The sequence below is a fragment of the Lichenostomus cassidix genome, chromosome 3 (assembly GCF_008360975.1).
Source record: "Lichenostomus cassidix isolate B80296 chromosome 3, HeHo_3.0, whole genome shotgun sequence".
In the NCBI taxonomy this organism is placed as follows: Eukaryota; Metazoa; Chordata; class Aves; order Passeriformes; family Meliphagidae; genus Lichenostomus; species Lichenostomus cassidix.
The window spans coordinates 81665681-81692323 of record NC_139483.1 but is presented as its reverse complement, the minus strand read 5'-3'; the positions used below and the strand labels follow the sequence as shown (position 1 = coordinate 81692323).

The window sequence follows — 26643 nt, the reverse complement described above, 5'->3', positions numbered from 1 at the left end:
TTAGGAAGGCTTAGTTTCTGCATTATAATCCAGTAATGTAGAATACATGAAAGGCCTGTAAATAAAGCCCTGATATTTTCCTATGGATTGATGTGTCAGAGTTTGATTCTTTGGTGGCTAGTAAAATCTGAGGTCTGAACAAAGCTTGTCTTTGTGGTACTTCTGACATCACTCTCTTGTGTTCCTTCTTTGATTCTGTATGAAGGTGAGCTCATGCTCTACTCTTCCACACAGTGAGGCACTGCTAAGATCTTGCTCCTCTTCCATGCTTTTCATTATACTGGAAAAACTTCTTTTTCTGGAGACCCCTATTGCTTTGTCAGGTTTGGTTGAAATTGGTTGGTGTGTTTGGTGTTATTCATTAGGGAAGGAGAGATGGAGGGACAGATGAACACAGACACTTTATCTTATAAGACTTCTTTTCAAAAAGGCCAGGCTCCCAGGCAGTCTTTGGAACAGGGACACAAATCTGGGGTGGGGGTGCTCCCTCCTAGTTCAATATCCTGGCCCCTCAACCACTCTCTTGTTCCTGCTCAGTGAATACTGAAGCATTCCATGCAGAACAGCACAGCCTTTCCAGGAGGGAATGAGAATGCCACCTTCTTCCCCCCTGGCTGTCTGTCAGTGCCACTGGTGAACCTGACTGCAGCTGATGTGGGTTTGAGTCTCCTCAGATACAGCTGAGAAGGGGGACCTGTCTCCTTTGAAAAAAGGTTTCAATCAAAAGCTTTTGAAAATAAGCAGCACTATCCCTGCATTTGTGTGGTATTTGATGTACTGGAGGCATTCATGATCCTGCAGTCACTTTAAAACACCAACTGGTTTCCTATGCCTGCCTTCTTTCTTTTTCTGGCCTGCATGTGTGGCACTAAGTTATGCTAAAGCCAAGCTTTATGCTTTTTGCCAGATTCCTTTTAATTCAGATCAGTTTCCCAGTTAAGTTCAAACACTGGTGACAGCTCAAAGGACAACCACATAGTCAGTGAGTACCTTCTTGGCTGGAGGTGACAAAAACCAGACAACAGCTTTTCAGTCCAGTGTGGAGTTATATCCAGACTATAGGTGACTATGAAATTGTAGCTTGACTTAAAAGCCTCGGAGGAAATACAAGAATACCTGTATGGATCTCAGTGAGGTTCAGAGGCTGCAGCATCAGAGTTACGTTATAACAGAAACACTGTCTAGACAAGGGCTGTGGAAGAACATCAAAAAGATCTTCAGGATGTCTCTTGGGTTTAGGCACTGTCTTTAGACTTGCTTGTTTAAATTGCCTTCTGGAGCTGACCTACTGAATGGAGAATCTTACTGTTGTCACTAAACATAACTATCTTCAGATTGAGAGGAAATTTCAATGTAATACAGACAATTATGCTTGAACTTTTAAGACTTCTGAACTATAAGCTCACTTTTTTCTTCATCTTACCCTTCTACCTGGAGGAATATTAGGTCAATTTAAACAGATGTCAAAAGTTATGAGTATAAACACTAAAACTATTGTTAGCTAACAGTTTAACCAGATGCCTTATTCCAACTCTTTAGGCTTCTGCTGCAGACTAGAAGTCCCTTTTTGCTGTACAGCTCCCATGAAAAAGTATCAGGATCCTAAGTCTGACCTGTCTGGAATTGAGTCTCAAGTCTGTCTCATCAAATCCTTTTGACTCCACAGGAGCAAATCCCAGCCTGTGCCTACAGTTCTGGCTCCACTTGTGCCAGTTTGTGTGCCCTAGATTTCAGGTACTGTGAGGCTGGCATATTTCTTAGACCTCAAACAAAAACAAAATTTACAACCACAGGCACACATAGAACATTTGAGTATGGCGACATTTAACTAAGGAACTAAGTTTCTTTGACACAAGAAGGTGTAAAGCAGTTGTATCAAGCCACATTAGCTTGGGGATGATGTTTGCAATATTTAAACGAAATAGATGTTTTGACCTTGCAATTTCCTTCAGTAACAGTATTTAGAGTGAATATCCAGGGAAAAAAACACCCTTTTTTTTGTTTAAATATCTGTTTAAAGTCTGTGTTACAATAAGAACAGTAAGATCTCAGCAACAATTTATTGACAAATTGAGGTTTTTAATCTTCCATAGGAGTTATGAAAAATGCTACTAAATACTAATATGATTTTTTGATGTCAGAGGAACCAGAACCTTAAAATTAACAGGCATTTTAGCTGCTACATGTGTGAAAAAAGCCAAAACCTACTTCTTTTTGATGTGGCAAAGAAAAAATGCTCTCCATATGAATAATAAAATGCCAGTTTTACAGTGGGATAATTGGCATATCTGGATCTGAAACTGGAGAGCAATGCAAAGCACACTGAAAACTAAACATTGCTTGGATTGAACATAATTTTGTTGACCTGGGACAGTTTCTTCCATCAAATATCTTCTTCTGGGCCAAATTTCGTATTTCAACCACTGGTGCATTTTCCTTTCAGTGAATTTTATTTACAATTTATTGGTGGTCTTCCCACCTTGCTTTCTGTAAGCTGTTTCAACCACTGGGCCCTTCACAGCTTGCTAAGGTGGTTGAAGCATTATACAACCTTAAACCCATCATTTATCGGTCTCTCAGCTTCATTTCTTTTGGTTGTGACTTTCTTCTGAGGAAATTGATCACTTAATGGTAATGTGCTTTAATAATTTTACTGTTATTAAATAAACAATCATAACAATCATCAGTATCCACACTACTTCCATGCTGGAACAATTCCTTAAAACATGCTTTAAAAATGCAAACATAGAAATGAGGAAATTGCAAAGAGGGAAGGAAAAACAATGAATCACCATGGTATTGTAAAAGGCAGTCTGCATTTATGACAAAACAACTGAAAACTGAAAGTAACTTCCTTGCCAAACCCTTTCTCTGTCACTGTCTGTACCTGAGGTGTGCCTTTACATTGCAATTTCCACTGCCAGCAGTCTGTGGTGACTTCCCCTCTCAGATGTAAGGATACTTGGCAACTAAGGTTTAAATATAAGAAACCACGAAAACTGAAAACCTAGTCAGGTCAATGGAATGAGTTGCCTCATAGCCTTTTAGTGGTCTTTGGAGCAGGCACAAATGGACTGTGTTGATTTTTGCCAGATAGTGTTTTTCAAGCTTTTGCTGAAGACTAAACACCTTCTGCCTGAGCCTTCATCTGAGCCCTGAGCTGGCAGTATCCCAGTCTGTTTAAGTCAAGGATCTGGTTGTAAGCATTGTCCACAAGTGTTAACGCTCTCTGGAAGAATTAAGTTGTGCAACATCCCTACATCCCTGAATTTAGTAACTATCTTGAGAAAGCAGCTCACCCCTGAGAAATGGTGATTTTGATGGGAGGCTCCTAGAGAAGGTTGGTCACATGGTGCCCATCCTTTCCCTCCCACACCTGAGGTACTGACTTTCATTAAAACAGGACCTCAAATGTGCTGTCTTCTGGCACTGCTTCCCTAGGCCATGTGGCATTTCAATAATGTGATTAAGAGAGGAAGGAAAGTAGCCCATGCAGCAACAAAGGCGGAAAGTGATCCATTAAGGTGGAAGACAATCTAGTAAAAGTGATCAAACTTTCTTCCTTTGATCTACTAAAAAGTGACCAAGTATATAATTAAGAATTCCTGAAGTAGATTAATAACCTAATGCAGTAACCCCATTCTCACTTCTTAGACTGAAAATCTTCCTAGCATAACAGTGCCTTTTGGACAGCTTTTTTATTTTCTGCTTTTTTCTTTTTTAAACTTGAGTAAGAAAACAAAAGGATTTTGTTATCAAAGTAGTCAGTGCACACGCTCGTTAGTTTGTTAAGTGACAGCTGCGGGACTTCGTTAGTACAGGCAAACATGAGCAACTACACAGGCAGGGGAGCTGACTTCCATGGTAGCAGTAAAACCTGCAGAACGTACCCCCTGAGCCATCGCCATCAGCCCTGACCCCCTCCCAGGGAGCCAGAGCTGCTGGCTGAAGATTTCTTCAGTTCTATTTTCATAGACTGAGTCTCGGCACGAGGCTCGAATTTTGTCACATTTCCTGCTCCCGGGGCTGCCACTACTGGCTTTCCTGCTTTCATACCTTTTGACACAGGAATGCGGGTGGGTGTAGGTCTCGGGGATGACCCATCCTGTCCTGTCTGCAAAACAGAGACACAGAAAAATGCCGTGAATTAAGAACTTCTTTTCATACATGCTCATCTTATACTTTTCTTAGGTTCTTCATTTACCTCTCAAACAACAATACCCCAAATCACACCTATTAGCAAAGCAATATTCACATTTGGAATCTGCCCATGGCACATACTGCTAGAGGAGGGCTAAAGGCACAGCTGGGATCAAATGATTCCAGAGCTGAGGTCCAGTGTTTTCAATCAAGATGTCATAAGGATGAGAATTTGTGCAAAACTCCCATCCTACAGCATGACACAGTGCAAGATGGCCTTAGAGGCTACCACAGTATTGGTTTGGCTGTCAGACAGGTACAGTATTAGCGTCTTGTACAGACACTAACACAGGCCCTCAGAACAGCATAGTCATGTGAGGCTAATGCTGAATCCAGGATAACTGCCAAATTTTAGGAGCTGGGGTATGATTGCTCAGCATTATAAAATTGAATTTTAGTTCTCAAAGTATGCTGAAGTCATGGCTGGGGCCACTTATTTCTGCCCTGGGAAGAGCAGGCGGCTGGGAGAGAAAGAGACAGAGAAAAGGTTTGGATTTCCTTTTCATGTGGCTATGGCAGGAGGGATGTGGGAAAGGACTCTCCCCCTCCAAGCCCTAACAACAACTTGAGAAACTCTGGTGAGGGTGAAGCTGCCAACCCAGATTTCCAGGGATACCTCAAGGTAGTGTGGACATGGTCATTTCACTATTTCTGCCAGCCTTCTGCCCTGGACAACAGCCTAGCAAGCACACTTATCCTCAATTTGGGTACTTCAGAATTAAAAAGAAAACAGAACAGCCTAAGTGGTTGACTTGGGGCTGTCAGATCCAACACGGCTCCTGTGCCCTTGTGGAGCCCCAGCTGGAGGCCAGGCCAGAGCTATCCCATAGCTCTGAAGCTGCAATCAGTACATGTGCTTAAGCAACTGAATCTCACTGTGTAAATGCACAAGGAGTACTTGGATAGGATAAAAAGACCCAAAAAGGCCAACAGCTACTTTCTGTCTCTGCTGGCCAGATAATGATGCATGTACTCTTCAAGGTCAAAACTGGAGCTTATCCCATATGAACCATGACTTAGAAAATACTTATAAACATGACAATTCTGAAAGGAAAATGGGCTTTATCTCCTGCAGTGTGCAATACAGACACAAGTGATAATGGTGACAACTTCAGTGTCTTGGCTGAATTTCATATGTGACCAACATTTCTGTTCAGATTATGGATAAAGACTCTGATCACACAAAAGAGAACAATTCTCATAAGATCTTGGAATCCTAGCTAGACCCACCTGCTAAATGACTAAACTCTGCAACTTACGACATACAAGCAAAATAAAACTAACCTGCTGAAATAGACTGGATTGGGGGATCAGGTCAGCTGCAACCTGCATTTGTACATTTACTTAAAAATGTTCAACAAAAGAGCATTTTTCTCTCTCAAATGTTTTTCAGCCAGCGGCATCAGAGCTTTTTGTCTGCATCCTGAGCATGCAAAGGAAAACCAGTCCTTAATCTTCTAAGAACAGTTCAAAACCCCATGTGTACACTCAAAAAAATCACAATTGGAAAACTTGAATGCTGTCTGCCTGACAGGAAGGAAGCCATTTTCAATAACTAAAAGCAACATTTACAATAGCAGTCTAAAGGCTAATATGGAACTCACATGTAGATGTCAAAACAAGTTAGGCCCATACAATTCTGTAGAGCAAAACATGCAAATGCATTCCATCAGGCTTGCAAAATATGTCAACATCCCAGGGAACCCAAATGACAAACATCTTGTACTCCCTGAAAGAGTTCCACAGTGTGTAAACATGAGGCAATCTAATGGAGTAGCTGGAATCTCAGGCATTTCTTAGCTTTATTCACATGTAAATTATTAACTAAGGATTTGGGCGCTTTCAAGTTACTCATTTCAAGCCTAAATCACTCAAAAGCACTTTGAAAAGGACTCTTAACTTGCTTTAATTTTCTTAGTTGCCTTCATTCCAGCATACTAACTGCGCTGATCGCATGGAAGCTAACGCCTGCTTCCCAGGGAGCTGCAAAAGCATTTTGAGTTTGCCAAGTGAGATGGCACAAAGGTGCCTCCCCAGCCGGCTGTCCCCTTGGGCGCGGGAAGGGACAGCAAGCAGAGAACACATCCAGTCCACGTCTGTAGCATCTGTGGCAGAGAACCCACACGACTGCCTGTCTCTCTGTCATTTCTTCCAAGACCTCTAGGCATTCCTTCCAGCCCTGTTTGTCTGTAGGCTGCTGTTTTCTGGTTGATCCAGGAATGTGGCTCCAACCAGAAACCAGCCCTTACACAACTGGCATGGAGTACCTGATATGTGGCTCCATGGGACACTGGGTGACACAAGCTGGAGCTGGTGCTGGAACAGCACAGGGACCCAGGTGAGGTTATTCAAGACATTACTGAGAGTGAGATGAACACATGCAGCTGCTGTGGTGTGGTCATGATCAACTCTCACTGCAGACACAGGTGTATTAACTTGTGAGGTTGCAGTAAGGTTGGACAGTCCCACTAAATGAAGAAAAGCAAACTGAACATACAGAACATGTAGCATGTCTGAATAGTTTATAACAAATCCTGCTTAGTGCATTTTCTTGACACACAGAATGCTTTCATGCATACATTGGCTTCTGGAATATTTTCATTACAAGATGCTTTTTCAGCATTTGTTCTCAATCAGATCAGGCTCCAGCTTGCCCTGGACAGAAATTGTTCAGTTCAGTGACCAACAGACACCTTATGCATTTGAGATGCCCTGGACTACTCAAGCAATGTGCACAGGGCTGGTAGACAAGACAGAGGACCCAAAGAGACCTAAAACTTTCGATAAAGCAGCTGGAAGGTAGGTAGACTACTTGACAGCACTGAAAATGACACTAGAAAGGTATGGTAACTAAATTCTGAAAGGGTGGGATCTGAGATCTACTCAATACAGTCAGTGGAGCCAGTGGGCATTTCAGCTCACACTGAAGAGGCTAGCCATGTCTCAGCTGGATCACCCCCCAGTCACCACAGAGCCAGATGCAGGCCTCAGTGCTGACAGGAGGACTGAAGACTCCAGACTGACTTCATTGCCCACACTGAGGCATCTCGTGCCATGCAAGGTGTCCTGTCAGCAGAAGGGTACAGGTCTGTTATCCTTACACACATTTCAGCTGCCACAGACACACAGCCAGCACCACACACCTCTACACGGGCAAGTGCGCTGCCCCCTGCACCTCCAGGAGCTCTACCAGCAGCTTAGAGCATACATGGGACACCTACAAAGAGCTGCATTTAGATGCTGATCTCAAACTAAGAGCTACCCAACTGAAAGTGGCCTTATAGCTGCATAAACACTTGTCCCCAGCAGCTTCTCAGCCGCGCCCTCCTGCCTCGGTCACAGGATGCTCTGCATGGCTGGGGCTGTGCCACTGTGCTGGCTCAGCTGCAGCAGGGATTCCCTCTGCACCCTGCAGATTTGCATGGCACTGGAGTCACTGTGTACCCTGGCAGCATAAACAGCTGGCACTCAATGCCAGGTTTGTAGGAGGTGGGGAGCACAGGGATTAACTGATTATAGGACTGATGCCCATCCTGGTAGCAAAAGAAGATCCACACTCACCAGCAATCCTACAACCAAATGAAAGGCCTGAATCAAAAAACAGGGTATAGGCACCACTGTTTTGGTTCGTTTTGGGGTTTGTTTTTTTTTTTTCACAAAGAATACTTGGGTTTATTCTGTGGAATTTTTTCTGCAAACTATATGAACTGTCCTGGGAACAGGAATTTGGGCCAATGTGCTAAGGCAAGACTAATAACCAAATCCTTTTGGTCTCTATATACTCTGGTCTCTGCAGTCCTTCTGTAATAAAAAAATCATATCCTCTGCCTGCTAGGATAGTCCAAGTATTTTCCTGGGAGTGAGTTTGACTCAAGCTAAAGAGGACTAAACACCATTTTTTCTGTTTCTATGGGAACTATCCAAATCCATAGGCTGCCATGGAAAAGGCATTAATACATTGTACGAAGCACCTTGTGTGAGGAGAGTCAAGACAAAAATTAAAAGCAGTGAGATAAGAAAGCAGCTGTCTATCAGTTTGTCTTGTTTATTAACTTAAACCCTCAAAATTGTATCTGTTGGTATCATCTAGGGTTCCTGAGTAAATGATCAGAGCTTGGATTTTCTGACTAGGGGCAGTGAAGTATATTTGTAAAGTTGTCATTTGCAAAACAGATGGCAAATGCATTTTTTTTTTTTCCCAAAAGGTTGGGGAGGAAAAGGCACATTTGAGCTTGTTCGAAGTTGCCTGCTCAGCTGACTAGGGACATTAAAAAACAAAGGGAAGCATAAGATAAAGTAAATCTTATGGTTGAACTATTTTCCTTACATTCCAAATCAGGGAAAATAAAGTGAAGAAAGAAGCCGGTTTTTAGCCAGAAAAAAAACAAAACAAAAAGGTTTTGTCTGCCACGGTTCAGTGCATCATCACAGTAGAGACAGACATCTAGTTAAAAAGAAAAAGTTTAAAAAAAAAGTTTTCCAAGTTTCTGAGAGACAAAGGAGTTCGTAATTTAATTAATTCAAGACTTTAAGAAATGAACAGTTGTCTCTAATATGTAGGGAAACACTGTAAAGTATCTACAATGCATTATATAGGTAGGGAGAGTGAGCAAATGCATGTGCAATCCCAAACAAATCTGCATGATGAATGCAAGTTTTCTGAATTCAGAAGCCTTAAATGGGAATGACAGCTTCTCTCCAAAAGTGTGAAAGTGTATCTTAAATATACTTTGACATTTCAGCTTGGAAAGAGACGGCTGAAGAGGCATGTTGTAGGGGTCTGCAGACTCTGGAGCGGCACCGACAACTGAACGGGGAATGACTATTCAATATTTGTCAAGATACAAGAAAAAGGCTCCAACCAATAAAGGTATTGCATAAAAGGTATCAAACAAAAGAGCTTTTCCCAAAGCCCACAGCTGAATTCATTGCCCCCTGATGTTGTGGAAACAACAGTGTAAATGAGTTCAAAAAGCAATTAAAAGAATAAATAGAAGAAAACTCTGCCATGGTCTATTAAAGACAAAGATGTGGCTACAGGCTCTGGTTCAGAGAGAAATACCCACCTATTGCCAAAAACTGGGAACAGATGCTGAGGGAAACATTACTGTGTGTTTACCCACTCAAAATAATCTTCCCCTAAGCATCTGTTGCAGACTCTGTCTAGCTAAGTATGTTTTTGGACTAATACAGTACTGCTGGTTTTCTGCTTTGGTTAAATTCTTTTTCCCTGAGTATTTCCAACTAAAGCAATAAAAATATACATCCAATAATAAACTGGGGGTGGACTACAAATAAATACTGCATACTACGGTTAAAGACAGAGGTGAAAAGTCTTTCAGCATGAAAAAGAAGCTGGGGTACCATCATAGAAGCCCAGACAGAAACAAAAAAAAATATGCTACAGGAAGCACTATTGTAATACAGCACTTACAGAAGTTCAGAACAACAGAAAAAGCTCCACTATTCATGGGCTAAAGAGGCTTGGAGCTATAGGCAATGATAACATGTCTGCTTATTTATTCCTCTGGAGCTCAGTAATATAGCATGTATTAATTGAATGATATGGGGATCATGGGATTATGTCAAAGAAACACCAGCCTGCATGATCAGAGTCTAAAGATCTGCCAGGTGGGCCAAAAAAACATGAGGAGTATTTTCAAAAGTCACAAATGTCAATCATCAAAAATAAAAAGTTTCCTGCCCTGTCATCCCCATCATTCTCTGTCCCTCTGTCTTTCACCTGTAATTTTACTGGGTTGCCATTATGAAAATAATGTTGAAAGGACTTCCTCTGGAAGTTAACTGCTTTGGGATATAGTACCAAAAGTATACCAGCATCCAGTAGTGGTACAAAAATACATGAATCAGGCAAATTCCAATTTTATAATTAAGCTCATGTCTAGAACAAATGGGGAAGACAAGAGTTCCTCCTCACCCCACCCATTTTCTCTGCTGGTGTCTCAAACCTCAGCTACAGTTTGTCCTTCTCCTTGCCATGAAGGCCACACCATGAGACTACACTGCTTACCACTGATTGTGTTCCTCGGGTGGAAGATGTTGTAACAGGCGTGATGGTGATAGTACTTGTCACCTTGCTGGCTGCAGGTCGCGGGGACAGGTTGTTGCGAGGCGATCGAAGGACAGTACCGGTAACAACCTCCTTCTCTGCCGTGATGTTCACCGGCCGGACTGTTATCACAGGGCTCGCACCGTCAGGCGTGGCATTGGGAGAACGTTTGAACTGGGAACCCAAGTGGATGTGGATTTTGTTGTCTTCTGTTGTAATAATGTTGGCATTGGCATTGTACTTGCGGATTGGAGTCGGGACGGTTTGCTTTTCTGGTGTGACTTTGAAGACAGCCCTTCCCATGGTCATATCTTGTGACTGCGGAGAGACGGAGATTTCTGCTGGTGCTGCGGATGTCGATACTGTCATGATCTGAATTGGCGATGCAGGTCTGTCGGCAAAGGGTGCTCTCCCTCCCTCTGGGGATTTTTCTCTGGAGAATGTTGTTATAGTGACTGGAGACATGGAACGATCTGGGCCCATGGGACTTTCACTGCCTTTTCCTTTTTGTGGCATAACATTTGGAGAGGGAATGATGGTTATTCGTGGCTTCTGAGTTCCCAAAGTTGGAATGACGGTGGTACTTGAAAAAAACTCCTCCGCGGATGGACTCGTAATCTCCAAAGTTGCTGTACTGTTCTCATGGTCTGGTGTCACTCGAATATGAAGAGGTTGACCCTGCTTTGGTGACAGGACAACCTCCCCAGGATGTGCTGGGCTACTGTGGGTTCGGGCTCCTTTATCAGGAGTTGCCTGAGCCCCAGCTTCCCTCTTTTTCATCCATGGTATCCAAGATTTCCTCATAGCAAGCTCATTTGCTGCTGGAGGGTATCTCTCAAGCACTGAAGAACGCTCAATGGGCTTTTTCAGACCTACCTGTCGCAGATTGCTCATTATATGATTCTCCTCCTGGAAGGATTTCCTTATAAACACTGCTGGAGTTTCTTCTTCTGCTGCTTCATTGCTTAGAGCATCTGTCTGCACGCCAGTGGACGTCACAGGAACATCAACCATTCTTCGCCCATTCATGCTGGGCCTCAGAGCGCGGCTGTAACGCTTAGAAAGCTCCAGCTCCCTTGTCAGGTTCAAAACTTCCTGCCCCATGCTCTTGTTTTTGTTTTCTTCTTCCATAAACCTTTGCTGCAGAACTGAGTAATCGACTTGGAGCTGAGAAAGCTGGTCTTCTTTGTTCATGAGCTCATGGATTTTTTCCTTAAGTGCTTGAACTTCTGCTTTCAAATCCCTGCTTTTGGCCTCTTCCAGACGAAACCTGTGCCTCAGCTCTGCCTCCTGGCTCACCACTTCACCTTTTTCTATTGCTTTGGTTTTGGCAATCTGGAGTTTCATCTCCTCCAACTGTTGAGAAAGAAAATTAGCTTTATCCTGCTCGGTCCTAAATTTCTGCTCAAGCTGATCATACTCATCTTCAGTCTTCATCAAATCTCCTTCAACCACTTCCAATTGTTTGAGACGTTTTTTCAGTCTTTCGATTTCTATGGTAAGTTCCTTAATCTTGTTGTCCTCATGACAACCATGCTCTGCTCCTTTCCTGGTTCGACCTCTTGTAATTTCTCTTTCTACTTCCTCCATACCATCAATTCTTTTCTTTAACAGGTCAACTCTACAGCTTAACTCAGAGGATTTTTCTTCTTCACTTCTCAGTTTGCCAATTAACTCATCCCTTTCCTTTGTCAAACTAGACACTTTTTCCTCCATTTCAGATTTCAGTTTCAAAAATTTCTTACTTTCTTCTATCAATTTCTCTGTTACATCCATAACTTTCCCTTGTTCAACTTTAAAATTCTTGTTTAGGCCCTCAACCTTTTTTTCCTCCTGTTTTATTTTTTCCATCATATTTTTGCGCTCATCAACCAACATTACAGTAAATGACTTCAGCTTTGTAAGGTCATCTTTTAAGCTTATTTCAGCCTTTTCCAACTTGCTTTCTGATGTCTCAAGGTCTTTCACTCGAGTCTTCACCACTTCTAACTCATTTATCAAATCCTTAGTCAAATTTTTTTCTTTCTCCAAGTTTAAGTGTAGCTGAGTACATTCTAACTTACTTTTACTGAAAGCCTCTTCCAGCTTCTCTAATTCTGACATTCTTTTCTGCAGTTTTTCCACTTCAAGTTTCAACTCTTTGCTATGGTGCTCTTCCTCTTGCAGTTTACTTTTCAGCTCTTTGCACTGGGATTCGGTTTTTGTGATCTCTTCATCTTTCCCCTCCATTTCAAGCACACGTTTGCGGAGGTTTTCCACTTCTGCCATTAAGCTAGAGTTCCCACATTCCCCTTTTGCTATTTTATCTCTTAGTTCTTGAAGTTCCTCCTCAGCTTTTTGAAGATTTTTGTTAGTTTCTTCTAGCTCCTCTATTCTGCGAGTCAGGCCCACTAGTTTGAGCCTTAGCTGTCTATTATGTGATTCTTGATTAGCCAGTTTAGCAGTCATCTCCTCATGTTCTTGAGAAAATGATGATGTCTTGTGTTCAAGTTCTGCCTCTAACTTCATCAGTTTTTGTCCATCTTCTTTTGTTTTTGCACTAATAATTTTAAGCTTTTCTTCTTCTTCCTTTAGTTTTTGGGTTAAGTCCTGTATTTTCTGGCTTTGTTGACCAAGTTGTTCAATATGCATTTGTCTTTCATCCACCAGCATGAGTGCAAATGATTTGAGCTTGACTAGTTCTTCTCTTAGTTTATTGATTCTCTTTGTATGTTCCTTCTCCTTCCGAGCTTGATAGATCTTCTCCTGCTCAAGAAGTTTCTTCAACCTGAAACAAGTTAGAAGAGATGTGTTAGACTAAAATATATATACACGTCTGTGTGTGCATTTCTCTATTTTTAAAATCACCTTTATTTTAGCTTCTTTTTTTCATTAATGGTAGTCTTCAAGAAATAACTACCTAGTACAATTATAAAACCAAACGAAGTATTTTGAATTACAAAAGTTAAATGAAAAATACATAAAATCATCTAGAAATCTGAAACACAGTGAAATTTTATACCTGTATGGATAACAAGTACATCAGTTTTCATTTCTTTGCATTTATTTCTCTCTTAGGATGATGTTGGTCAAAGCATATAATAGCCCACCAGGACAGATATAATCTACTTACTAATCCATTTATACCAAACTTGTTTTACAAGGTGGATTCCTCTTTATGTCTTGCATGTAGAAAAATGTGTAAAGTAAGATAAAAACATTTAAACTACTTGCCATATGCAGCCACACATAAACAGACCAATCCTGGTTACAAATACACCAGCAGGACAGAAGATTACATTCGTACACAACTGGTAACCATCTGGGCATCACAGGCATATGAAATTAGGAGGAAGATAAATTTGCCAGCACAGTGACTATTATGTTAAAAGGTTTCTTCTTCCAGACACATTTCCATTTAGTAGATGTTGTGAGCTGCAAGGATCAGCCTAGTCAAACCTTTGGCTACAGCTAACCTCATCTGGAAAATGCTCTTCTCTGTATGGTCTCTAAAGCTGTATTTTCAGACAATATAAAAGCTCACAATATACAAATTAGGTGTATCCTCAGAAAGGTAATAAAGACATACATTACCCAGCTTTACCCATTCTATATGGAGTAATGTAACTATTTTATACCTGTGATTTATATTCAGGATATGTTGACATCAACACAAGAAGTTCCTGCACATGTTCTAAGTAAAGATTTATGAGGACGGTAATCGTCAATTGACAAAGAGGTACAGATAACACAGGGATGTATCTCCCACCAATCTAAGAGCCTTATTGTAACAGGAGCAGTCCAACTTAGAAAGAAACAGGTATGCACGTTGAATTTACTGTGAAATAGTATTTTTTCCAAACCACTCTCACAGCACCTACAATTCCCATATCCTCTATCAAGACACACGTGATAATTCAAATCCACTTGCTTTGCTTACCCTAAGTCTGAAGCTTTTCAGCTTCCTTTTTATAACTGAGACACACATCCAGGTAGCAATAGCAGAGCAATTAACGCCTGGTAATTAAATTGCAATAACTGGAACATCCATATCTTAGAAATACTGATAAAAGTTGATCTTTGCTATCTTAAATGCTGGACTGTAGATGATAGCAGGTGGAGCACAGATATACAATCCTCTCTGCTACCCCAGCAATGAAGTGGTGCCAAGGCCCCACGGCACAATGCCATACATAAAGGATGTCTCCCGGAGCCCTCACCTGAACTCTACACTCCTAACAACAGCCAGATTAACCTGGTACTCTGCAACTGTTAATGTTTCACTCCTTGCTCCTTGGGGACCAAAACCAAAAGGAACTGGAAAGAAAAGCTATAGGAAAAGACAAGGAAGTCAGAAAGCAGAACACAGGATGCAGTAGGTAGGGGAAGGAGAAGGCTAAAGAATGCATTTGGAAACAAGAGTATGATAGGATGTGGGAGTAAGAGAATAGTAGGAACCAGCGGGAGAGAGAAAAACAAACAAACCTTGCAGCCAACCTTGCTGGGTCACAGATTATTCTCAAAAAAAATCTCTTTAGTTGTGGCAGCTCTTTGGAAAGGACTGAAAAGGCATGCTGGTGGATGCCTCATTATGGGTCAAGTTAGAATGTCAAAAGGTAAAAAAGACTCACTGTCACTCACAAAGCGTGCACTTTTCACACTGAAGAAGGAACTTTATTAGCATGCAATATATTCCTTGGCTGCTCTATCACACAGCTTCATGCAAATGTTTTGGCCAAGAACTCTTCCTCATCTCCCCCAGGCTACATTGTTAAAGAAATAGTGTTCCACAAAATGTTATCTGCCACTACAGAACACTGTAGCCTAATCTGGTGATGTTCTGAATGACCAATCTTCCAAAGACATAAATATAGGAGAATGTTTCCAGCCTCCATTACCCCACAGGAAAATTATAAGGTGACTCCTATAAATTAAAAAAACCCAGAAGACAGCGGGTTTTTTTTTAATCTTGACATCCAAAAGCCTGGAGATGCTTAGAAAACTGCCTGTGATTTGTAATTCCTTGGTGTACACATGTGATTTTCACCCAGCAGTTGCTCCAGGTGGTACACGCCAGCCAAGCTGCTCAGCAGAGTGCAAAATAATGTACTGGCCACACACGGCTCCACGTGATTACCTGAGAGTCTACTGGGAAATACTGCGAGAAAGCCACTGTGAAAATCACAAGTATCTGTTAAAATAACACCAAAAAATGCCAGCCATGAGGCTGAACAAGAGACGAAAGCACGTTAGCCCTGCCACTGCCTTGCAAGAGCACTAGCAGTGGGGAATGACTGGCTTGGCCCCTCTGGGAAAATAAAGCAACATGCAGCATTTCATTCTGCCTCAGCTTTAACACAGGGACACTACATCTTAGATATGACAAGACAACTTGCAGAGGAGTTACTCGACAGTACTTCTTTTTTCCATGTCTAGGGGAACTGCTTCCAAAATCTGGTTCTATGGGGGAGGGATGAGAAAGCAGCACACAAATTTGTGTGTTAATTGCCTAAGTAATTAAAAAATCTACATTTCCAGTGTTATTTCTAAACACTAAAATAAAGTTGATCTTAAGTTCGCTCACGCTTTTTCCTCTGTGTACAACTTTCATACCTCAGTGGTTAAACTGGAATTTCAGCAGGACTGTAAGGTAAGGTTGTCCCCTCTTGACCCTCACGGCCGATTTGCTATCAGGCTTCTCATCTGACTGCTGCTGCTAATGTTTGCCAAGCAACACAGATCTACATGTGCTCCTATGAAACACTAAAAACCCCTCCGACTCCCAGCATTTGTGTCTCCAATGTGTTAGCCAGAGCAACTGCTAAATGACTGTCGATTGTTAAGAGGCTGAAACTTGCATTCAGGGTCAAAATCAAAACAAAACCTTTAATAATGAAATATTAGATACAACCAAAACACTGACAATCCAGTTTGATACCCGCAGCCCAGAAATTTTGTTCTATAAAGATGCCTGACTGGCATGGTGCAGGACACTGGACTTCAGAAGCTACTGATGCAACCTGACATGGTCCCTGCTGCACAGGGAGCTGCATCTCCTGGATCCCCACCAGCCTCAGCTGTTCACAGCCACACCAGGCAGTGCTGGGGTAGCAGGAGAGAGCTCTGTTGGCAGCTGTGCTGGGGAGGCAGGAGCCTGAAGATTTTCAATATCCAATCTCAGCTGCAGACAAAGCAGACATCAGACTGGAGGAATAGCAACTATGGGATTATTTTTAACATCTTCCATGAATGGTGTGCCGGAAGCAGCCAGCAAGGAGGAATGTAGGAGTCGATGGGCAGTAACCAGGCTCTCCCTCTCCTCCCTCCTTTAGGTTTGGTGCTGAAGTGTTTCACCACACAAAGTCTTTTTGCTTCCCCTTCCCTCCTCCAAGGTAGGAACTGATCAAAAGAAGTGCAATTGACTGCTGATAGCTACAACTCTATCCCTCCAGAGATGTGGCTTCATTTCTTTTATCATAGCTCCCTTCAAAACAACACTCACTTCAGAGCATTTAAAACAGAGCATGCAAAAGTGAATAGCTCCACAAACATTTACTAAGAATTATACCAGTATGTGTATCTCCCTTTTTGTTTGTACTTCCACCAAGATGAGAAAACATCACAGGTACTCATACAACATTTTCCACCTGTAGTATCGAAATGGGCACTCACCTACACAAGGAAACCCTGGGAAGGCAGGGCAAGTCAGAGGATGCCCTGAAAGGCCATAAACTCCTCCCATGGTCTGCATACACGTCAGTATTTCAGCACCACATTTCAGCGGTGTCAGCCTGTTTTATGCCCCTGCTCTGCAAACAAACAAAGCCAAGTTTCCCAAGGTGTCTCCCAGTGTTTAATGACACATTCACAGGAGGGGATAATGTGGAGGGCAATCTGAAGACGTGGAAAGCTATTTCTCCTGCGGTCAAAACTGGCAGCAGGAGGAAGAGCAGTTAGAAGAAAGAGGATGGGAAGGAGGCAAGCAGGTAAGGTCTCCAGAGGATCTTACTGAGTTCATACACAGCCTGGAAGATCCACAGGGTTCCTCACTGCTGCTCTAGCACAAAACCATGTGACTTACTGCTCCTGTAGTACCTTATTTTGCCATTTACATTCCAAAAAGACTGTTGCTATGGGGTGAAATGACTTCCATCCCATTTCGTGGATGGCCAGTAAGTGGGGGTTAAGGCAAGTACATTAATGAGGACTTGGTCACTCTGAGGGTGAGCTGACTGATGGCTGATGAAGGCTGCTTCCTCCTGAGGGGCCAACAGCAATTCTGTGCCACTCACACAGCAATTCCAAGGGAATTTCCACTGGAAAAGCAAATGCCTTCGAAATGCCTTTGCAAACTCATCTTTCCACTTCAAACCTAAAGTTTGCTACTGTATATGCAGAGTTAGAGAGACTGGACGACTTCCTAGTGGTAGCTAGAAAGCTGCTGCCCATTAAGTGATGTGGGAGTCTGGAATCCTGGGACAATGAAAACCAGCAAGAGGTGGTTTAACTTAATAAAGGAGTTCCCTTTTTTTTTTCCCCGTTTAATGTACAACAGCTGATTTTGAAGATTATTCCTACAGCCGCTGGGAAATCCTCCACATGTCAGGACTATTTCTCAGTGCTTCTGTGCTTGGGGCCAGGCTGAGATACCCAAAGGCTGCATTTTGCTAGTTCTGAGTACTTACAACTTCAGCTAAACTGAAAGAGAGACAAAAGATGGTCAGGCTCTCTAAGAAACAAAACAATCTGGTCTAAGACTTAAATTAGGCAATTAGGTCAAAATTCCAAATAATCAGCTTCACTACTTCCCATATATCCATCTCAACTGGGAGAAGAAATATGTAAACGAGATCAGATCCCATGGCAAGAAAAAGAATAAAGCACATCTGCGTTACTTTCTCCTTTCTTTCCATTACATTTTAAAGGTAAGGAATGAGAAAAATGTTTGAATGACCTTACTATGGAACTTTTCAACTTGTTGTTCAGTTTATCACAGGGTCAACTCTGAAAACAAACACAAACTTGCTAAAAAAAAGTTATTGGTTCTAGTAAACCTAAAGACAAGTCTTTGTGGCTACCAATATACAAACTCAAAGTGTAAAAAAGTGCAAGTTCTTCACTGATGAATTAACCTTTAAAAAGTGATAGTATCAAACTATATAACAAGCAAATTAATATTCTTGCTACTTCTAAACTACATGATAGTTTCCAAAATATACTGAAAGTGAAGGAAATGTTTTCTTTCTTAGGAGGAGACATTGCTTGTAATCTACAACAGTTTATCTTTGGTTTCTAACATGTATTTAGTAAAAATTAAAATCCAGTTTGTTGAAATAATTAATTCGTGTTGAAAGTGTCTTACTCCAACTGAAGAGTGACTTAAGGCAGTATTTTGGAATAAAAGCACTTACTAGATTCAGTGTCCCTGCGCTTTCTAGCACACTGTTCATACGAGAAAAAAACCAAAGATCTTTAAGAACAAAACGCGACCGACGTCGTTTCAGACTACAAAACAGTATCACAACCGGAGAGGCACTTTTTTAGAGCCCCCCAGTTAAGGTACCCACATTAACTCCGGAGTCAGAGAAGGGGAAGGGGGGTGCACAGAAAGCAGGCACACAGCATCTGAGAGCGAAGGCGAAGGAGCACTCAGCTGAGAGATCAGAATTGCCAAACCTGTCTCCGGGCTGCGGTTATCCTTCCCTGACCCCTCGGAGCGCCGCCCGGGAGGGGAAGCCGCACAACGCAGTCCCACCAGGTGCACCCTGCAAGGCTCCAGCCCAGCGCAACACCAGCCCGGGGCCGCCCCTGCCCCGTGCAGCCCGCCTGGAGCCGCCGAGCATCCCGGCGCGTCCGCTGCAGCCTCGCTCCCTCCCTCCCTCCCTGCCGCGCCGACGCCAGTGCCCGGTGCGCTCAGCGACCAGCGAATTGCGCATGTACACAGCAATTAGCGGCGCTCAGATTAAAAATACATTAAAAAAATTCTCTTACCTTATAACTAGACCTTTTTCTTTTTTTTTTCTTTTAAGCAGGCAGGGAGGGCAGTGCCGGGGCCCGGCTCGGCGGGGGGAAGCGCGCAGCGGCCGCTGCCAGGTGAGGCTGCGCTCCGCGCTGTGCGCTCGGCCGGGCGGGCGGGGCTGCAGCTGGGGCAGCACCGCCGGGGGTCCGCCTGGGCTGCTGCTGCTGCTGCCAGCGCTTCCCTCTGCCGCCGCTCCGCCGGGCTTTGTTACTGACAGCCCCTCCGGGCTCTCTACAGCTACAGCTCATAGGTGAACGATTAAGAAATAATGATTTGATCGCGGAGAACCCCTGAGACTTGCTTTTGCTTAACTGGACTGGGATGCACGGAGCGGTGATTCCCACTCGCAGCTGCCGATTCATTCCTCTGGCTCAACAAAAGTTCCTGCTGCTTTCCTCTTGTCTTCCCGGTGTTTGAAGTGGCAGTACTACTGTTGGTACGCGCTAGCTGATCTTAAGATCGGCTGATAAAGGCATGAATACATGAAGAAAATCCCCTGGGGATTTAGTATACGGGCGTGTTTGTTTTTGAAAATCCATGCATAGTAGCAAGCCTAACTGAGTCTGGTGAGGTCTGAAAAGCACCATTCTGCTAGCTCCCTGCTTTAAAGAAGTCCTAAACCAGCCCTTTTGTTCCCAAAACAACATAATAGAATTTAGGGAGTCCTTCTGTTTCCGTAATGATTCCTTGGATTGCTCACAGTCACCTTTTCAGTCTATACAAGGGGAACTAGAAAATACTCTTCCCTTCCTTCTTCCCCTTTCCCTTTCTCCTCTTTCACCTTTGCTTTCCTCTTCCTTTTCCCGTTCCCCTTCCACTTTTCTTAAAAAGGTTTTAATAGACAAAAACTGAAAGTATATCATGTCAATATTATTATCCATTTAAAATGGACCAATGTGAGTTTACGTTTTTGAGAAACAGTCTAATTTCATGTTCATTCATTATTTTTCCTTAGGACCCTCATTCAGCACATAGGCTGGACAGAGCTCGCTTGAAAAGCAGGTGTGTAGAGGCTGATTTTATGCCCTTTAGTCAAGGTTTTATTTACCTCACCTTCTTCAGACTCTGTTAAGAACAGAATCATTAATTTATGTGTGGGAGGTAGAAGCACAAAGGGACCGAGGTTTTGCTTGAGCCACCTGCTCTGGGGTACATAGGATGTGGGTTTCAGAGCACTGCAGGATGGGTGGTGCATGTGGATTACAATCCTATTTGCCTCTACCCAAGAAGGATGCTCCAGACTCCTGCACATCTGAGCCCAGATCCAACATGCTTCCCAAAATGAGAACCATTCTTAGAGTGAAAAACATTCACAATCATGTAAATTAGCTTCACGTGGCTTAAATAGCACCATGTAGGAAATCTGTCACACAAATGCAACAGTAGAGTCACATTTTCCAAGGAAATCTATACTAGCCTTAATCATTCTTTCCCATTTCATATTCCTCTACCTCATGTACTAAATGCTTTCCAAAAGATGAAGCTGGGGTCCTACAGAGAGATTGTTGCTTCCTGTGGGCAAAGCTGATGCATCTTGCTGTGTTTCTGTTTTTCCAGTGTCAGAGGAAAGTTTTCTGTACAAAATGTGTTTGATTACGCAATTACAAATGATCACATGCATTGAGCAGACAAATGTTCTGCTTACTTTACTTACTGTGTCCTTTGCAATCCCAATAATTGTTTGGTAGAGCTAAATATTCTTTAAAAAGAGGGAATTGCGTACAGAGTGGCAAACACTAAGATATTGACCATTGAAATTTAATGATGTGGCATTATCTTTAAGACATTGTCAGAAGAGTTTAGGTCCTCTATATTGCCTGCATAAAAGTCTGCACTCTAAGTTAACAAAATAATTTATGGCAATAGCAGGGCGTCAGCCTCGAGGCAGTTTGATACTAGAAAGGCATAGAGCACTTTGCAAGCAAGTTTCAAAACTATCTGCTGACAGATGGGTTTGGCTGTGATCAGCAAGGCTCTGTTCCACCGGCGCTGCTGGCTTGGCAGGAGGATATCTGGTCACACACCCCATCCCAGCTGGCTCTGGGCTCTGAGCTCATTGCACAGCTTGTCCCAGTTCTGCTGCACCCACTGCTCAGACCCAGGTTCTCCTCACCTCTGCACTCCATTTCTAACCCCCACCTCTCCCAAATCAACAACCCTCCTAGATGTCCTCTCATATCAGCTCTGGCTGTTCTTTGTCCATGTTGCCACGCTTGGGGCCAGGCTGGAAATGCAAGTGACACATCTCTCATCTGTGTTTTCATGGTCTCAGGTCTGAGATGAAAGTTCAGGGATGTCAAGAGGATGTTAGAGAAAGTGCAGTGTGGTAGTGGTGAGCCTGCACACCTGCTCTAGTTGAGATATGTCTGTACCACCATGAGACTTCACAATTAAAGTATTCTCCATCCCCATTTCAACTACTCCAGGTAGCCATCGCTACACAGGTACCAGAGCTATGGGGGATATCAGGTAGGATGTCACAGCTAAGGTCAAGTGGGCCTTTAATATTTATGGCTTCTCTTTTACTGCATCGAAATCACATTGTGTATCTATATGAAAATATAAAGGTACTCCACATGTTATTATTTCTCAAGGGTACCTTCAACTTTAAGTCACATCAAAGGCTGGGAAAATCTAACTTGCTCATTAATTCTTTTGTTCACGCTTTCATTGGGATGAAGTGGTCCAAGAAACACATTCCTGAGTAAAGCAGCACTTGCAACATTGTGAGACCATATAAGAAAAACAACAAGAAATAAAAGCAGGAGAAGGCATAGATAGGAATCCCAAATTTCAACTCATCTCTGAAAGTCAGAAATTGTACTTTGCATCTGGCACAATTGTCTACTATAGAGTAACTGGGAAGCAAAAGATGGTTAAAAAATTTAATGATGTGCTAATGGACTACACATTTCTTTGATAAGTTGCTCTCTTTAAAAAATCCCTAAACTATGCACAGCAACAGATTCCTCTTGTGGATCTTAGAGACTTGTAACAAATTATTGCCTGATTATAAAATTCTCCGTGAACAGAGCTTTATAACCTTTCCAGCAGACTGCCATACTCTCAGTTGCCTCTTTACCTTCAGTGCAGAAACACGTGTAACATTTATAGTGAAGGCAGAGCGTTTGCAACACTCTCCAAGTTCTCTAACATGTTAGAAAAAGCCCAAATAATTCTGTTTGTGCAAAGCAAAGTTTTTCCTAAATTTGTGTTTACTTACATACATGAAAAGGTACACTGTGTGCTTGCCAGACTCTTATTTTTAGTTCATAAAAGCTTCAAAGCAGTGAAAATCTTCCATCATTATTTTGTTTTTCTTTTCTCTTTTTTTGGTTAAGTCAAACTCATTTGGTAAGTCAGACCTGACCTCCACTTTCTACTTAGCCAGTTGTCTACTCTGAGTGCAACAGATACAAATTGATTCAGTGGCACCTTAATAGAACAAGAAAATTTTGAATATTGAGAGAGAGAAGAAGCTTTTAATTTGCTGCTGAAGATATAGTGAACAAGGTGATCCACTGGGCCTTTTGGAGAGAAATAAATAATGAAGATAAATGCAGTAAATTCTTGAAACATGACTGTGTAGGAAAAGCCTGAGAAAAAGACTTCAAGTTGGACACTGCGCTGTTATATCTCAGGCAATACATTTTATATGGCATACGTCATGCACATTAAAAAACTTCATTTGGTGAGCTGCACTGACAACTGGCTTTGTTCACCTTTGTTCTTATTTAAAACAGGTTGTTCCATGCAGCTGTTAAAGAAACTGTGTGTGCACACACACATTTGCACACAGGCTTTTTTATTACTCCTCAGATCTTTCTAAATAAGTCACGCTGCCTAGGTTTTAAATTATTTTTCTCTTTGCAGCATGAAAATTGCCCTACATTAGGATCTGCTGCCTTTTATGGAAGTGTGATTCAAAAGTTTAACAAAAGCATTTCTGGCTTTTCTTTTTTTTTTTTTCCCTGTTGCACTCTACCCCCTTCCTTTTGGTTTTCTGCTTTCTTAGCACTTGTGTGTATCCTTTTGATAGCTGGAAAGCTCAGCATCTCCAACACTGCCAGAATTCTTTAAAATAAAAGTGATTGCAGCTGAAGCAGGACCTGTCTATATCAAGGTTACTGTTTCATAGTATGATTTGGTCATATTTTGTGAATAAGCACCAGGAGTCTCATGGAAGCCTGTTGTGGCCCTTCAACCAGAGTGTCTTGGGAGCCAGGGGAAAAGGTGTCCAGGACCTCAGACAAGTGCACTTGGCAGGATGCCACTTGCTACCCTCTGTGGACCTGCCATTGTTAGTGTTGGCTGCTTCACCTACCTGTGCTCTATCAGAGCGCCCCACTAATGCTGCCTGCCTGCTCTGGGCTCCACCCTAGTTTTTCTAAATTACTTGCTTTTGATGTGCTAGGTGTTGATGGGGAAAAATTAGGCAGAAGAGTGAGCTCGAGGCTTTGAAAGCAAGGAGGACTGTGCTTGTTCTCAGTTTACCCAGAGAGAATTAGTCCTTTGGGAGTGTCTTGGCCTCTTTTGCTCCAGCTGGGTCTAGGACATGAAATGAAGCCTGACTGATTTTCTCCTTTCTGTTGCTTTTGTTCTGTTGGCCTAAACCTGTCTCTTTGCTATTCCTCATCCTTTACATTCCAGGTCCATCCGTTCTGTTCTTGCCCCTTTGCTCTCACTCCTGCTGGCCTTTTCTGGACTTCCTTTTCTTTTGTGCTGCTTCTCACTGACCCTTCCTCCAAGCAAGGTAGTCCAGTGACTGACTGGGACTGACTGAAAGGCACCTGAGTACTACACCTGAAACTGAAGGTTGTCTACCTCACTGCTTCCTATTTGACACGCCACTGAAATAATGTATTTGATAGAGTTAGTGAAACTAGGGGGCAGGAGAAATGAAAAAAAACCAGAATCCAAAGAATTCCTGCTTCATTTTAACATCAAACAATGCAAGTGATGGTGTCCGGAGTCACCATGAGAGAGTCACAAACACTGGAAACTGTACCAGAAAATAAAAAGAATGACGAAGTTTAAAATCTGGATTTAGGAAATAGCATTGTTAATGTAATTGCACACACTGGGCTTGTCAAGCATGGAGAAGCTCACACAGCTGTACAACAGCGATGCAGCTTGAGAGCAAGTAACTATTCAAGTGGAGTCAATATAAAACTCATTTCTGTCAATGCAGGGTCTCAGACGTTTTTTTAGAAATACAACCTTTGTATGCAGTTGTTCATATCATATTTGGCCACCTTGGTCACAGCGACATAAGAATAATACAATACACACCTATAAAAGCAGAGAAAAAGAAATAATCTCATGAAGATTCCTTCTTGATTTTTAAACATGACTTCCTATGAGTGCCATATTCAGTGATTTAGCAAATAATGAATCCTCAGAAAAATTTTCAAATGCCGTAAAAGAACAGTCAGCAGCTGTTTTTCTGATCTGAAGAGGGTCTGATAGACTTTAACAACATCAGCATTGAGTAATCCTGGCTGGGACACCACATCCTAATATGCCATGTCCCAGCTCTCAGTCTGAAAGGCTGTGAAGGTATTTCTATTAATTTTCATGCCAGGACACTCAGCTCTTGCCCTGAACACAAAGGAGCACCCACCTGCTCACCACATCCATCCCACACCCCACCTTTGCTAGTGCTTTTTGCTTGTGTTCTGAAGGTGCAGCATAAATGGGCACCTGTCCTCTCACAAAATAAAGAACAAAAAAACAAACCCATCACAACTGTGAAAAACCACCAAATAAGCCCCCCTACACCTACACAAAGCTTTTTGATTACCACAAAGCTATTTACCACAGCTCATGCAGTTCTCAGGTTTGCTGATTGCATTAGATTTATGTCTATTGAGAGGCAATGAGAGTCTGTCCCCACTGTACACTTCCCTAGACCTCAGACAGGGCTAAGACTCACCCAAGGGTTGAGCCTGCAATTTTAATCTTCTGCTCCTAGTTGCTTAGACCAGAGTCCACAAAAGACTCCCATAGATACGTGGAAGTCAGTCAATGAAGAATTTTAAAAGGAAAAGATAAAGAAAAAAAAAAAAGAAAAAAAACCCCAACCAAACAAAAAAACCCAAAACCAAAACAAAAAACCAACCAAACAAAAAACCTCAAAACAAAGAACAAAGCAAAACAAAAAAAAACCAACAAAACCAAACAACAAAACACCCAAACCAAAAAAACCCAACCAATACATATATAGATTTGAATGTTCACAGGCATCTGATTTTTGAGCAGATCTGTATTTTGCTTGCCCAAATTTGCTGTTGCATATTCTTGGTACTTCCATCTTCTTGCCTGAACTAAATACCATTCTTCACCAGAGGTTATTTGGTGATGAAATACATGTCTTTAAAATCAAGGGCCTTGTTCTGAGGATGAGAGAGACATGGGCTGAGCACAGCCATTGCACAAGGACAGGAGCTGTCAGTGCTTTCATTCAAAGAAGGACTTACTTGCACCATCCCCTGTGTATCCATTGCCACAAAAAATGGCATGTTTGGTTTTATTTCTCTCCTCGGTCTAAAAATAATTCTAGTTTGTGCTACTCCTTTCCAAGATCATGTCCTGACTGTAGCCTGTTGAGTATTTGAATGGCAAAAAAAAGGACAGGGAAAACTCATATTCTGAGATGGAGAGCAAGCAAGGAGAAACTGGGCCAGTTTCATACAGTATGTGTGAATTAGAAGGTACTGTGCTTCCCTTTGCCTTAAAAATTCTTTCTTCCACGTCTGTGTTGCCCTCTGAATAACTGCAGGGCTTATGCAATCTGGCCCTGTTGTTCTCTAATCAGGTATTCAGTCGTTAGCTGTTGACTTCCACTGAACAGCCTCACTTACAAATCACTATTATTTTTTAAAATCTTATAGTGGTATAAGTGCAAATGATGCCTCACGAAGAAGGAGGCAAAAGCTTACAGCCTCCTTTGGAGAATCAATAGACAACACTGACCAAAAATAATTCAAAACACAAAGGTGTAATTTGGCGGTAGAAATTATGTAAAAAAATTAAAATATTATTATTCCTGTTGTTATTATTATTATTGTTGTTGTTACTATTATTACTATTACAGTTCCTATTTTATTATTACTATTACTATTATTATTGTTTTTACTATTGTTATTACTATTACTATGATGAACAAAAATGCATATAGAAGTTAGAGAAAAATATAATTTTACAGGAGATATGTATTGTTGACAAGTTAATTTTGTGGAGAGCAGACTTCAATGCAGTAGCTTTAATTCCACCCAAGAAATTGCTGTATGTAATACATTTATATATGTATGTATAGACTTCTACAGGTACAAGCATACGCACATTTCAGAGTTCCTACTCTGATTCTCATTAA

The 26643-nt window shown here is 42.0% G+C and overlaps 1 protein-coding gene across 7 annotated transcripts in view; it reads right to left on the bottom strand.

Annotated features, from left to right (window-relative positions):
• FILIP1 (filamin A interacting protein 1) overlaps positions 1-26643 on the bottom strand; it is a 101398-nt gene that overhangs the window by 4525 nt on the left and 70230 nt on the right. For 4 of the 7 annotated variants that reach the window (XM_085056479.1, XM_085056480.1, XM_085056481.1 and 1 more), the window contains 2 exons: positions 10232-13037; positions 3891-4114 (listed from right to left, as the gene is read on the bottom strand). In XM_085056479.1, the coding sequence (XP_084912605.1) occupies positions 3908-4114; positions 10232-13037 (3013 nt within the window). In that variant the 3' untranslated portion in view covers positions 3891-3907. Of the gene's footprint in view, positions 1-3890; positions 4115-10231; positions 13038-18925; positions 19062-19240; positions 19352-26643 lie in introns of those variants that run through there. The other 3 variants (XM_085056486.1, XM_085056485.1, XM_085056482.1) reach the window with 3 other exon arrangements.